Here is a 14,511-nt window from a genome sequence, read left to right as displayed (position 1 = left end):
CTTTACCAAAAAAAGAAGAAAAAAAAACTATAGGTATATTTTCATTGACTTGATGTTGTGCAGTGTTAAGCATGCGCAATCTTTGTCTCACAGTTATCCAACCTATTGACATTGAGGCTAAGCCTAGGCTACATTAACATGAAATTACAGCTTATAGCCTAAAATCAAACAGTCTAGAAATAAGAATTAGAAGTAAAAATAATAAAAATAACAATAATAATAATAGGCCAAATAAAAATTGGTCGTGCTTTGGAAGAGCAAAATAAATAGTGTCAGAAAGAGCCAGTAAAACACACGTAACTCATGTAGCGTAACTGTAACTAGTGCAAAACATCTTCATGACGGCGTTCATTGACAGAACTCATCTGAAAACCACAACAGTAATTTATGTTAAATGATTCTGAACTTTACACTTTGGCAAGGGTTTTTTGGAGAAGATTTTACGCAAGTTGTCTGTCACGTGGTTTGACCGCTTACGACAGAGGCATGCATACAGAGGCTACGTAAAAGCTGAGCTGCAGCGAGACTGCGTGCTTGCATATGGAAAGCGGTTTAGGAGCCATAACTTGTTCGCACATTTTTTTAAAATAGGAGATTTCAGCATGCAGGCAACTAAAGGTACGTTTTTACTAACTAGACCGTAAGCAGGTCTGTCGCCTTGGCTAGGCTAGACCACCTGCTTGAAACGTGGGCTGTCAGTCAGTGGGTCCTCACTCAGTAGTTTGTTCTGTAGCAGGGACTTGGACGTTTTCTGTGTATAGGCTACTGTGACTAACACATGATATTCTAGTTGTTTTGCTGTTTGCGAATTGATTTGTTAGGCATCGAAAGCTGAGACTTTTTGCAGACGCGAGTCTGTTGGACTGTCAGCCTACTTTGCGTGTGCATCCAAGATAGGCAGGCTACTTTTTCTTTCTGACAGATCCAGGGGTGCGTCTCTAGAAAGCGTAGTTGGTTAACTTTGTAGTCCGATCCATCGTCCTTGGAGTTGGTGTTAGCCTACTAGAAATCGCAAACAAGGGCGGACAGTTTGGTGCTTTGAACTGTTGCCCCTGATCAGTCGCACTTGTGTTCCGTTCCGGTTGGTGATGTCGTCCGTGTCAGGAGGAGTGCCTAACCAAAAATCACGAGGTGGTTGTTTTTTCTCGCGTCTTAATGATTGATAACTGGAGAGGCTGCCCCTTTAACTACACAGTTCATGGTAGCACAGTAGAACCTCAGAACAATGTATGAATGCAATTTTTGCAGTAAGGTGTTGTTTCATAATTGATGGGCATAGATATATACACTAGATGTCGCCTTCTGCTTCTCAGCATGCGTCAACACCGCCGCCATCTTTGTACAGGGATCTGAATCGCTAAACTAGTTCTCCTGTATTGTCAGCGTTACCTATTTAGCGACGTTTGGCCATCCCCAGCGATAGAAAACCTTTTTAGCGATTAGCGACAAATTTGGGAACTTCTCACAATGATAGCAGATCGGCTTCTTTGTTGTTGAAACGTAAGAAAATCACCTTTCTCATGGCTTTGTCATTTATGAATTCAGCTACATCTCGTTTGCCCATGGCACTGACCCATGATTATAAAAGTAACGACTGGCGTAGCCTATGTAGTAGCAGAGGTAAATGTTCTACAGATCTACAGCAACTTCTGGTGAGATTACAACTTACACGAGTAAACGAGACGAGGGGTATGTGGCCTCAACCAGAGCCTGTCTACGAAGAGCCTGTTTACTTTCATTGTATCGAACCTGGTTGCAGTTTACTCATTGTTCCTCTAGGGGCCGCCGCTAGCTAGTGCAGAATGAATGGGAGTCTATGGGGCTAGACGGGTAAAATGTATCTTTATTATCGTCTTAAGCTTAGTTTTCTGTAGACTCAACCATAAATACATGCCTGTCAGTTGGAACAACCCAAAAAATTAGATAATTGCTTGAGATTTTGACGATTTATGGTGATTTTTATTTTCGCTAGATCTTTGCTTAGATTGACGCTAATGCATTATAGAGGAGTGGATCACTGAAGCAAGATGGCGTCTCGATTGACGCATTCGTTCCAATGAACAGCAGTAGTCAAGGCGACATCTAGTGTATATATCTATGATTGATGGGTGCTTGAGCATAGATAGATATAGGCTAATCATATCCTAAAAAAAACATTCCTTTTTCTATTTCAAGTTTTCAGAAATGTGATGATTTTATATGCTGATGAGGAATTATTGATTTAAATCAACAGAATAAGCAATAATTCTCCAAAATTCTAAAATCGTAATCTAAATATTGGATAAGGTTCAAAACTCTTGCTGTTGACATATTAGAGTCAGATATACAAAACAAATTTGCATCCTATTTTAGTTATGCTTGTAATTCTAACTTCTAGTATATTAGGCACATTAGTTTTTGTTTATTGTTATGATTGATATACAGTAGATATTGGACAGTGGTATTCTACAATACTCACATATGTTTTACTTTGAATTGATTTTTGTCTCCAGTTTCTGATACTCCGCTGGAATTCATTGTGGAGTATCTGTCCAAAGCCAAGGACATTGCTGACAGTAATGCCAATGTCCCAGAAGAGTTGAAGAATAATCTACAGAAGGCACTAGACATGGCCAGTGGCTTAGATAGCTACCTGGAAAGGATGACCAGCCAGGAAAGTGAGCCCCTGTCTGAACTTTATAAGTGAGTAAACTCCTCTTTCTCCTATGATGGCACAACGATGACATGGTTTTGGCAAATTTTAGACAGATAACATCCTTTCGTTCTATGAATGCAGCCAATATATGTGTGTGTGTTGGGGACTACAGATATAAATGAGCCCAAATGTACCTGCACATACAGTAGGCGCCGACATGACTGCAGTGCTTTAGATTCCATTGTTTCCAGTACAACCCTTTCGCTGCTACTGTGTAGTCTACGATTCACTTCACTATTGGTTTGCACCACTCAATAAAATCCATTTCTTATTAAATCCTTGAAATAAGAATTTCAGCGCTCGTGTACATGTCGGCACCTATGTGCGGTGTGCTTTAGGCTAACTCTAGTACAATGCATCAAATATCAACATTTACGCTTAGAATGGTACATGGTCCAAAAAATAATCCAAGAAAGAACAATCTATCTGTTTGTGCACAACTGGTGACTGTAATATAAGATCTGTACACTCATAGTATAAAAAATAATAACTCACAGCTACATGTAACGTAGGCCTATGCACTTTCACCTACACCATCGTTTCCGAGGACCCTATGTGGGGTCGCCTGAGATACTGGGTATCTTACAATTGACTCATACATAACATATAAATATACATACAATAAATAACAAAATATTTAAAATGCCATGTAATTGGATCCTTCCCTACAATCTGGCTACAAAAAGATGAACTTAGACAGCCTGCATGAGATACTTGATTGGCTTGATACTTACTTGAATCTTGATCAACGCTCCAAATAAAGTAGCAAAACAACCACACGTGCAAACATAGCCAAACAAACTAGCTTGCTAGGACATTTGGGAAAAAAACAAAGTACCACCCTCGACTGGGTGTTACAACAGAGATGTTGTGAATGATTGGGGTCGCCAACGTTTTGTGGAGGAGAGATGTAACGCACACCAAGATGAGGTGCTGGCTACCGGTGTGTATATCTAAAGTAAAAGAAGGAAGGTGCCGCACACTCCCGAGTAAATGAAAAAATGTTCATTTACTCGCCAACGTTTTGTGACATCAAAATAGGGTCACCTGCCAAAATAGGTTGGGAACTCCTGACCTCCACCATCATTTTTTTAGGCTGTGGCATCTAATGAGGGCACTGCAGTGTGTGATGTGCTTGTGTTCTTGTGTGCAGAAAGACAATGTGTCATGACTGGGACCAAGCATACAAGGAGGGGAAAACCAAGTTTCGCCTTCCAAAAGAATGCATCACGGGACACGTGGAAGGTGAGCCGGCCATGTGTGGCCGTGCAAAACCTACAATTTTCATATCTGTGTCTTTCATCAGTGTCAGAGAAAAATCAAACGGCCTCACTTGCATCACATAATTGGCTTTCATGTTATTAATCCAAACATAGTAAATATGGTTATAGTATTTAGCAGACACTTTTGTTCAAAGCAACATACAGAATATGAACATTACAATAGTTATGTAAATTGTAAAAAAATTAACATTAAAAAAAAAATATATATATAATAAAGAATCAACTTATCGATTGTGCCCTTTGAAGAGAAGCCTTTCAAAACATTTGTTTAATGCATTTATGACAGGCCAGGTATTGAAAATGTTCGTGCACATGTGCAAAGCGAAGAGAATCCTGGAAATTGGGATGTTCTCTGGCTATGGGGCACTGTCCATGGCTGAGGCCCTGCCAGAAGATGGTACATTAATTGCCTGTGAACTTGAGGCTTACCTGATGGAATTTGTACAGCCCATTTTTGACAAGTCCCCACATGGCAAGAAGATTAGTGTGAAAATAGGGTCTGCAATGGACAGCCTGAAGGTGAATTTTAATGAGATCTTCTACTGTATGTTATTACATATACAACTTACATAACTGACATACATACGTTGATTGTATAAGCTTCCTTTTGTAACTGATATTTGAATTGCAATGACGTTAACGTTGAATTGCAATGACGGTGTTTTGATTTTCTTTTTTTCTTTTCAATACTGTAGGAGTTGGCAGAGGCTGGTGATCAGTTTGACATGGTGTTCATAGATGCTGACAAAGGCAACTATATAAATTACTACAAGTTCCTCCTTGACAACAACCTTCTCCGAGTGGGTGGTGTGATATGTGTGGATAACTCTCTGTACAAAGGACGAGTCTACCTGCAGGACTCAAAAGATGAAAACGGCCTGGCCCTACGAGACTTTAACGAGTTTGTCTCCAAAGATCCACGTGTGGAGCAGGTGGACCAGTTTTAAAAATGATTATTTCATAGTACATTATATCCTAAATTGCTTGCCTGTGTACGATCTTTGAACTGGTCAAGGATACAAGTCTAGGTAGCTTGCTAACTTTGGTTTGGCTAGGGACTATATACATTCTGGAATGTTGTACTGTAAATAAACTGACCTTGTGTACAAAATTACATTCTGAACAGCCTGGGCAACTATTGGGCAACTAGTGGGATCACCAAAAAAACCTACTTCAAAAAGAGTAACAATCTGCATCAGTTTCACCGTGAATATCAAGCTGTTCTGATTTATTTTGTGACCATTGGGATAACCTGTGCTTTTGTTCTAGGTGATGATTCCTCTAAGAGATGGCATCACCATTGTACGCAGACTTTCCCCCTCACTAGCTACATGCACAATGGTAAGATCAGAACCCCATACTGGGCCGAAAGAAATTACTTGCCACAATTGTCCAATTGTTCTGGAGTTTTATAGGTTATAATTGGGTAAAAGAATATTGTTATCAAGGAGTTCTGATTCTCAAGACCAATATGTCTAAGGAGCCTTTGTGCCTGTAACAGAACAGGGTTACCAATGATGATGTTTTCCGGGGCTTGAGAGGGAAGCCCATCCTGGATCGACTGCGTTTGGATGGGAAGGTGGCGTATGTGACGGGGGCAGGCCAGGGCATTGGAAGGGCCTTCGCTCATGCCCTGGGGGAGGCCGGGGCCAAAGTCGCCATCGTGGATATGGACCAGGGGAAAGCAGAGGCCGTAGCAGAGGAGCTTACACATAAAGGTAGTACCGTAAAGACAGTGTTTGATTGGTTGCGTGCACATCACACCTATCTTTAGGCCAGGTGCAGGACAAAGTATCAATAGAGAATGTCTGCACACCGGAGTAACTCCAAAACTTTAATTAAAAAGCGGCAATATTTGGATGTTGAAAGATTGGGAGCTAATCCAGTGGACGGACATTCTCTTTTGTTTTACAATAACGTAAAGATAGGCAGGTCACATGTTATCTGTTGATGTGAAAGACAGAGCCAGGCTTTCACAAAATCTCTGCATTGAGGGTTTGACTCCAGTTATTGGGTATTTTCACCAGCAGAGGGAGCTATACTGGCCAAGACTTGTGCAAGTGTAAACCCGAGTACATTTTATGTTATTTCTCAGTTGTAATATGTGCCTTTGCTTTGCTTTCTAGTAATAGTAAAGTGGCGTCTTTCAAAGATGACTCATTTCGTACAGCACCATACCACCTGTCTAGAACAGCTGCACATAAAGAAAATCCTTTTCTTTCAAAGTGTTGTACATTTTATTCAGCATTACAAGCTGTCCTAAAGTTGTGTTTTGTTAAATGTGCTCTAAGCGATGCCACACGTTTTTAGGCTAAAACATTTTATGCACTTACTGCAAACATCACTTAACTAACCGCTAATCTGTGTCCTAAATACACTGTAAAAAAACTGTGGACAGCCCAGGCTCCAAAAACGGCAACAAAAACAAGCTGGGCAAACCTAGCAAATAAAAACATAACAAACTGTTACAGCAAATCACAGATGAGATGTGTGTTTAGGAGACTTTCAATTGCACAGCACAGGAGCAGCACGGGAGGGAGGGAGGGAGAGGAAGTAGTGAGCTAGCTCTCTGTTTTGTTTGAAAGTCAACAGAAGTGACGTTACCCAGCATCGCATAGAGCACCTTTAACAACTGGATACAAGTGCAAACTGATGCTATTACAGTGGCTGACCAGTAGTGATAGAGTCAACAATGATAGAGTAGTTTACTTACTCACTTATTAGTTAATATAATTAACAAGCCCACAGCATACCATTTACTCATATCTTGATCATAACTTGTTGTTAAAAAAAACTGATTTGAAAACCATGTTTTGAAGACGGCACTTCTATTCAGATGCCCACTGCCCACAACACTGCTTTAGTGTCACTGGAGCCACATTAGACATTTTCCTCTGTGCTTATAATTTTTTGATGTGAAGATTGCAACTGTATCGCAATGGCAATGTCATTCATAATGATGTTCAGTTCATCCATTTGAATAAGCACTGTGGGAAATTCAATATTCCCTTGGCTAAATAAGTTAAACTGTGAGGGCTTGAATAGCTGAAGAAAATGCTTAGGGAGATGCATCAAAGTATGTGAGTGCAATGGTAAATGTAAATGTACTTTTATGCTGTTACCAGCAGAGGGCGCCCTAGCATTAGGTTACAGTTTGTTAGTGGGCATTTCTTTGTGGATCTCAGATTGTTGGGTAGCAATGTTGATATAAACTAGGTAATTAGAAAAATGTCAAATACATTTTAGATATTTTATCTGCATGGATGTCAACAAGTCCTTAAAGTTAATTTATGTAATTTGTCAAAGTTATGTTATTGATTTTCCTTTTTCAACACTATCAGGGATCCCGAGTATGGCCTTCACTGCAGACATCAGCAAACCAGAGGATGTTCAGAAAATGGTGGATGCCATTGTGGCTAAGTGGGCGACTGTCCACATAGCATGCAATAACGCTGGCATCAACATGAATTCGGCCAGCGAAGAGACCAGCCTTGAGGAGTGGGACAAAACATTCAATGTCAACCTGAGGGGAACTTTCATGTGTTGCCAGGTAGGTGATGCTGCCAGGTCCTTTCTCTGCACCACTGACTGTACATTTTTCATCTCTTTGTCTGAATCTCTGGCAACACTGACAGGGTGGTTTTGGCTGTTTCCCACAAACCTGATGTTTGTCTGTGTGAGACAACTCCAGTCTTGACAGTACAGCTTGAACTTTTGGCATTGCGAGAGAGAACCTTGATAGGTGTTCGAAACCGAAAGAAAAATCAAACTGTATCATTGCTGTTATTACACGGGGTTGCTTTTCATCCAGGAATGTAAAGCCAAATTGATTGCATACATAAGCTGAGGGAGAAGAGAGAGGTGTGTTCATATAAACATTATACAATTATGATATGACATTCAATATGGAGGGAGGCTGTCTCTTTGCCATGTTTATTCTGCCCCGCTCTTCCTGTGCAGTTGTTTGGTTAGAAAGCGAGTTGATACTGAGGCGTGTTTGAAAGCGTGTCTCCCTGTGCCGTAGGCTGCAGGTCGGGTTATGCTGAAGCAGGGCTATGGGAAGATCATAAACACAGCCTCCATGGCCAGTCTAATAGGTAAGTCACAAGCTCCCTTGGACTCCTTTTCTCTTTTCTTCTCTTTTCTTAAGAGAGCAGAACAGGATGTTAAAGAATGAAGGTTAGAGGTCTGTTGGAAGTGTCCAGGCACGCCGGTCAATACTGGGTTTCAAAACTGCTGAAAACTGTAATAAAAGGGTCATTTGGGCTGATTTGGCTTAGAGCAAAGTAAACTTCAGGCCATCTGCCAAACACATTATTTTAACACATGTCCAACAGAATACTTAGACAGACATTGGCTGAGTTGTGGAGTGGTGACGTATAATCATTAGACACAGGTGTAGGTTTGGTTGATATTGACAATATTCTCCCTGATTCAAACTCTCTGTTCAGCCATCCGGCTGGTAGTGTCCTGTATCATCATGTAGATACATTACTCCATGCCTTGGACTTATAATCTCTGAACCCACAATGACCTCGGTGGAGATAAACCTTTAAATTCAAACACCTTCCCCCCATACCCTATACATCTATGTCTGTGCCATTGTGTTAGGGGGCATTTATGCCATGGGGGGGGGGGGGTATTATCCTTCGACGGGGGGTTCTGTACATTAGTTCAAAAGCAGGCCATAGGCTCTTGGTCTTTCCCCCACTTTTCCTTTCTTCCATCTGTCAGTGTGTCCAGTGTTTCCTAGCGTCGTGTCTCTGGCAGTGCCCTCTCTGCCTCATCATAAAGCCAGATGACTCTGGCAGGGCTCCCTGGGCCTCTGACTCCGCGCCTCATAACGAGGCTGAGTAAACAGAGTCCCCACTTGGCCCCACTTGTCCTAGTCCCACCAGCCCTTTTGCTTTTTAGCGCGCCTTGTGTACGAGTCATATTTTTCTCTCCTCGACTTTTTTTTTTTTTTTTTACTCGTTGTTGTTACCTCATTTTTTACAAGCAAAACACCGCATTGTTGTAAAGGGAGAGCTATTTGTGGCACTCCATAATTCCTCCAACAGGTTCCTCCAGGAGACCCGCGGCACTTCATCAGCTGTACAGTCAAGTAGCCAATAAACTTACCTACCATATGGGCCGGAGTCCCAACTGTGGGGGCAATCTGTAAAACAGGAGCATGCTGGGAAATTGAGGGCCAGCGTGTACAGAGTGGGCTAGGTGATCAATTACTCGCATTATAAACAGTCCTATAGGAATACGCTTTATTGGTCTGGACATCTGTTATTACATTGTCATAATGTATAATCAGATGGGGCTTGTTGTAGCCAGACTGGGTACAGAAATGGCGACACTGAGGCCTATTAAAATGCACAATGACAGTGTCTAGTCCATCTGCTGAATAATATTTTTTTTTGTAGTTTTTTTTTTTTTTTTACCCCTTCTCCCCCCACCACCCTCTTTATCTTGCGAGAATGCAGGTGTGCTACCTGGTTGCCTGCTGAGATGAAATATTACATTATTAGCAATTCAGAAATGTTAAACAAAGTGGTGTCTGATATGGCTGTGGTAGTGGATGGGAGATGGTTGTTAGTGCGCCGTCATGCCGTGCTCAGAGGAGGGAGAAAATCCCACAGATTCTGCCTCCATGTTTGGGGAGGTTAGAACCAAATGTCAAACGTCAGATCAAAGCTGCCTTACAATGATGAAAAAACCCCTTGATGGCACTGGCCTGTATCAACACTTAAATAATCAGAGCCTTGTTGGCTACACTGCTTGTTTGCCTGCCCTTAAAAAGAGGAATAAATAGCTGGCTGGATGTTAAAGAGGGCTTTAGGAGGCCCTTGAGCTCTCTTCCCTGCCTGTCTCTCCGGGGACTTGGCGGTGCTGGAAGAGGAGAACATCAAGGGGGCTTTATTTGATGGATAAAGGCAGTTTTGAACTACGCAACGCAGCTGGTATCATCAGGTCTTCAACACGGATTATGGCTGCCGGGCTGGTTTAGATGCGGTCTCAGGCACACACACATACACACACACACACACACATACACCTGATAAGGAGGATTTCAAGCCTGTCTCTGTTTGTAAGCCTGGGGCTTGTCTTCTCCTCAGATACAGCCCACTCCAGGTCACTCAATGGCGGCTACCTCTCCTCCCCATCTTCATCATTTACCTCACCAACGGTGCCACCATCATCACCATCATCATCGTCATCATCATCATCATCATCACCTTCCTCAGCGGTTTTCTTCCTCCAGCTGATCAGTGCCTCCCCACCCCCTGCTCCCCCCCCCCCCCCATCTCTAAACAAATGAGGGCCTGGGAAGCACGGGGGCCGGAGCCTCTCCTCTCGGCAGGACCAGCCGCTGCCGCTCTGTGCAGCTGTGTCATATTTATCATCGCGCGCTCGCGGCCCGGGCTATTTGGCAGTGAGATCACCGGGTGACGAGGTTAACTACTAAAGTTGTATGTAACTTGGAGCCCCGCTCGGGATGATTAATCAACGGGCGGAAAATGAGGCCCTTTCCCCCCGCATCGCACGCAGCGCGCAACATCTGTGATGGTCAAGGCAAACAAATGGCGTGTTGCCTTTGTTAGCGGCCGCGGCACACAAGCGAACATCCAGAGTAATTAATTTTACATCGCCTCATCTACAGGGTCCCGGAAAGCTAATGAGGAGCCCATCTCCCCGTCGCTTTTGGTTCAGGTCTGAACGTTGAGTTATGACAGAAGCGGTGGTGGCAATGAAGCAAGTCAAACGCACCTTTTCAATGTCCTCATACATAAAGCCGACTCCTTTGTATGGATTGTTGCAAAAAATATAAAGTAATAGCTTGTGAAAATGGTCAAATCTTTCAAAGTTAGCCATAGGGCTGATGTGATGTGAGAGTCTGCACGATATGAGAAGTGGTTCCTTTGTTTTGTTTATTTAATTATATGAGGAAGTGATGTGACGGCAGACAGAAATTCATTATTTATGCGGCCAGACAGGATGGAAAATGCGGTTCCTTTTCTCACTTCGATTTGTCTTGCCCGCCCCTGCAGTCCCTCACCCTCAGAAGCAGCTGGCCTACAACGCGTCCAAGGTGGGCGTGGTGAAACTCACACAGACCCTGGGCACGGAGTGGATTGACCGAGGGGTCCGAGTCAACTGCATCTCTCCGTAAGTTCCACATATTACACACACCACCAGGGCAGACTTCAGTCTCATAGCTCAGATAGGCCCAGAGCAGTAGAGAACACAGGGTGGTCACTCTCCCATAAGAGACCGTGGAAAACAAATGGCAGCGCTTTTCCATGCAAGTTTCCAGATTATGAAAGTTTTGGAACTTAAAATGGCCAATCACTTGGTCAGTAGTTAATGAGTTAAATGCTCCTTTGACATGCTCCCAGGTCAACAAGATCTTTATGTTCATGTTGATGTTAACTTAGAAGATAATTTTATCCGGCGCAATGTATAACACAGTATACCGCAATAATAAACATGGCAGTGTTTGTGTTAAAGTTAACAATTTAGAATCCTCAGAGTCACTGAGTCACATCATAGAAGTCTGGTACCTTTCACTGTACTGCACTGCCTCCGCTTGACATTAAATAAAGTAAACTCCCTCAATGAAAATGAACTGATGTTGACAGACATTTTACATGGCTCTGTATTAGGTAAGCACTTCCCATGCTATGTTATTTGGAATAATGTACCTCACATGCATGGCTCCATGAAATGCAGTTAGCAGCTATGCTACCTGATCAAGTCCCCCCTGATTGATCGGGCCGACAGCTAAGGAAATCCCGGCTGCACAAACACATTCATGTGTAGACAAAAACCCTTAGTGGTGCTGCCAGCCTTTAAAGTCCTCTGGGCAGCTAAGGCCAGCCATTTATTTTTCACGGCAAACAAGCAATTCGTTTTAATCCTCTTTTATTATTATTTTGCTGGCTTTTGCAAAGCTGTGATGAATGAAGGAGAAGAAGGGACAAAGAGGAGCGCATTGTGAGACGTGTGTGGACTGGGGACACATCAGAGATTGAGGCACTAATTTAAGGGCTGCACACAATACTTTAGTGCTTAATTTGATGACTGCTGGTGGGGCGAGTCAAGCAAAACAGGCTTTTTCCTCCCTTTTAATTGTTATATTCAATTAGGGGATCAAATTAGCCTCTTGAACCGGAGGTGTCGCCACAACAATGGGGGCCCCGTTGTTTGTGTGTATTTTTGTGTGAAGCTCTTTTGCGAGACTTGAGGAAAAAGAGCGGGAGGAAGAGGAGGAGGAAGATGAGGAGGAGAGGAGATGCGTGTGAAGTGGAGCATCCATGAGCCCCTGCGATCCCCGAGCAAATCCGTCCGGCTGCAGGAGCCGGGGCCCCTCTCCGTCGGGCGGTGGGGGTGGCGGCGGGAACAAAGACACTCTCGCCGTGCTCGGCCCCTCATTTTTATTTATCGCCAGCTTGTTTGCTAATTTTAATTTGCAAAGAGAAGCAATTCTCCCCCCTCCCCACACACACACATCCTCCCTTCTCCCCCACCCACTATCAGAGAGCCGTCTCAATGGGCCACTGATTTCTTTGAAGTGACAGTGGGTAAATATGCATAAAAAAGGGGGGACACAATTAGTGTGTGTGAGGTTGACTGCCGCCTGATTTCATTGGCAACTTTAGCCGCCACGGCGATAAGCCACATTATCTAGAAAATTGGCTGAGGGAAAACGGCACCTCTGATTGCCAGGAAGAGTTCCAGATAACAGGGTGCTGAAGAGAAATATAATTGAGGTGGAATGTGTTAACCAAGGTGTCACATGCTCCTTGGAAGCGCTAATTTATCGGAATGGCAGAATTTGTAGCAAGGTAGCGGAATACATTTCGACCTGGCTAAACGGGGGGAGATGGATGTTCGGCTTTTAGTCACTGTCATGCTGATTGTCAGAGAACGTAGGCAGGAATTTCTCATTAGACGTCCTCGTGTAAATACATTTGTAACAATCGCGAGCGGATTGCATGTGAGCTGTGTGTGTGTATGTGTGTGTGTGTGTGTGTATGCAAATGGAGAGGGCGGCGCGATTTGAGCGATTGCTGTCATTACTGTTGAAAAGGATCAGGTCTGGAGGTGTCTCGCTGGCTGTCTCTGTCTCAGGAGCAAGAAGAGGCATCTATAGCGTACTCACAGACCAGCCTCACTTACACGCTATGTCATCCAAAGCATCAGCATGCTGGACTGAGGGAGGACACTGATGGAGGTTTGCCCATGTGCCTTTTGAGCCGCTGAAATCAAATTGCGCTGAGGATCCTACACACACTGGCGGTGGTGCCGGTAACGGGGCAGGGGGCAAGTCATTAAGCGCCGGGAGCCCTGCCGTAAACATTATCAGAAGGCCGCTCCGAAACACCGGGGCTCGCCCTCACTTGAGCGCGGATAATTGGCTTTATTTTCGTCACCCAAGTGGGGGCTGTTGTGAATCGTGGCTGTCACTCTGCCTGTGATGTCTGATGTGCCTAGCTCATCTTGTTTTTCTTTTTTTTTTCTACCCCTCAACCCTACCCCCCCCCCTGTTTTCTACCCCTCCCACCCCCCCCACAACCCTTACTCTCACTTTCATCGCTCCTTGTCCCCCTCCAACACACCCTCCTCTCTCTCTGTCTCTTTCTCTCTCTTTTTTCCCCCTCCCTGTCTCTCCTTCCAGGGGGATTGTTGACACCCCTCTCATCCATTCCGAGTGTCTGAAGCCCCTGGTGCAGCGCTGGCTGTCAGATATCCCGGCAGGACGACTGGCTCATGTGACAGACCTGCAAGCCGCAGTGGTCTACTTGGCATCTGATGCCTCCGACTACATGACAGGGCATAACTTAGTCATAGAGGGTGGGCAAAGTCTGTGGTAGAGAAACTTTGCCTTTGTTCTCTCGAGCCCATCAGAGAGAGAGAGAGAGAGAGAGAGAGCAACACACCTTCACCACCCTCAAGGGACTTTTACAGTATGGCCAGTAAACTGTATCCAAGGGCAACAAACAAATGCATTCAGAGGTGGTGCTCAAGGTTGTCCTCATACAGAGCCATGGGCTCCATGCACACAGTAGTTTTCCTATGGTACCTCTGATGATTCACCTCGAAAGGGACCATTTGTTGAGCCTGTGGCGTGTCTTGACCACTGTCATTGTTTCCTGTGGCGTTTTGTCTGGTTTCTTTGGACCGACACAAATCTTTGAAATAAACTGTTCTGGGACTTGTTTTTGTTATGGTGCTTTATTTGGCAAGGAGATTTTCTGTTCAACAGGCTAACCTCAAACATCACACAACTGAAAAAGAAACTGCCTTCTATATACCTTTTATTTTTATTTTTTTTATCTCTGTCTAAAATTCAGTATGCAGTGCAGCTTATTGGAAGACAAAGACATGGCATACCATACCGATAATTTGGATGACGTGACTTTCCAAACTCCAAACCACATAAAATATCATGAATAGCCTGTGCAAATTTTATGAGTTATTCAAGTGGAACAGCTGTGTCATACTGAATGGAATTAAGCTTTGAAATATGTGCCATGTTTT

The 14,511-nt window shown here is 43.7% G+C and overlaps 1 protein-coding gene across 2 annotated transcripts; it reads left to right on the top strand.

Moving 5' to 3' along the window:
- The first annotated feature begins 493 nt into the window (after window positions 1-493).
- Window positions 494-14,185, top strand: LOC143103834 (uncharacterized). 2 transcript variants are annotated; one of them, XM_076267673.1, is made up of 11 exons: window positions 494-618; window positions 2,493-2,682; window positions 3,849-3,940; window positions 4,265-4,497; window positions 4,674-4,910; window positions 5,248-5,319; window positions 5,480-5,696; window positions 7,320-7,528; window positions 8,003-8,075; window positions 11,019-11,136; window positions 13,649-14,185. In XM_076267673.1, exons 1-11 carry the CDS (start codon window positions 603-605, stop codon window positions 13,842-13,844), a joined length of 1,653 nt encoding a protein of 550 aa, XP_076123788.1. In that variant the 5' UTR covers window positions 494-602; the 3' UTR covers window positions 13,845-14,185. The 2 variants fall into 2 exon arrangements, with proteins under 2 accessions (XP_076123788.1, XP_076123787.1); XM_076267672.1 differs by lacking the exon at window positions 494-618 and adding an exon at window positions 1,028-1,131.
- The last annotated feature ends 326 nt before the right edge of the window (window positions 14,186-14,511 follow it).

This window comes from Alosa pseudoharengus, unplaced genomic scaffold (genome assembly GCF_046254945.1).
Source record: "Alosa pseudoharengus isolate Yale_2024_CS ecotype anadromous, Long Island Sound unplaced genomic scaffold, YU_APseudo_1.1 YU_APseudo_1.1_scf_5, whole genome shotgun sequence".
Taxonomy (NCBI): domain Eukaryota; kingdom Metazoa; phylum Chordata; class Actinopteri; order Clupeiformes; family Clupeidae; genus Alosa; species Alosa pseudoharengus.
The sequence above is the reverse complement of the archived record's forward strand: the minus strand, read 5'-3'. Positions and strand labels throughout refer to the sequence as shown.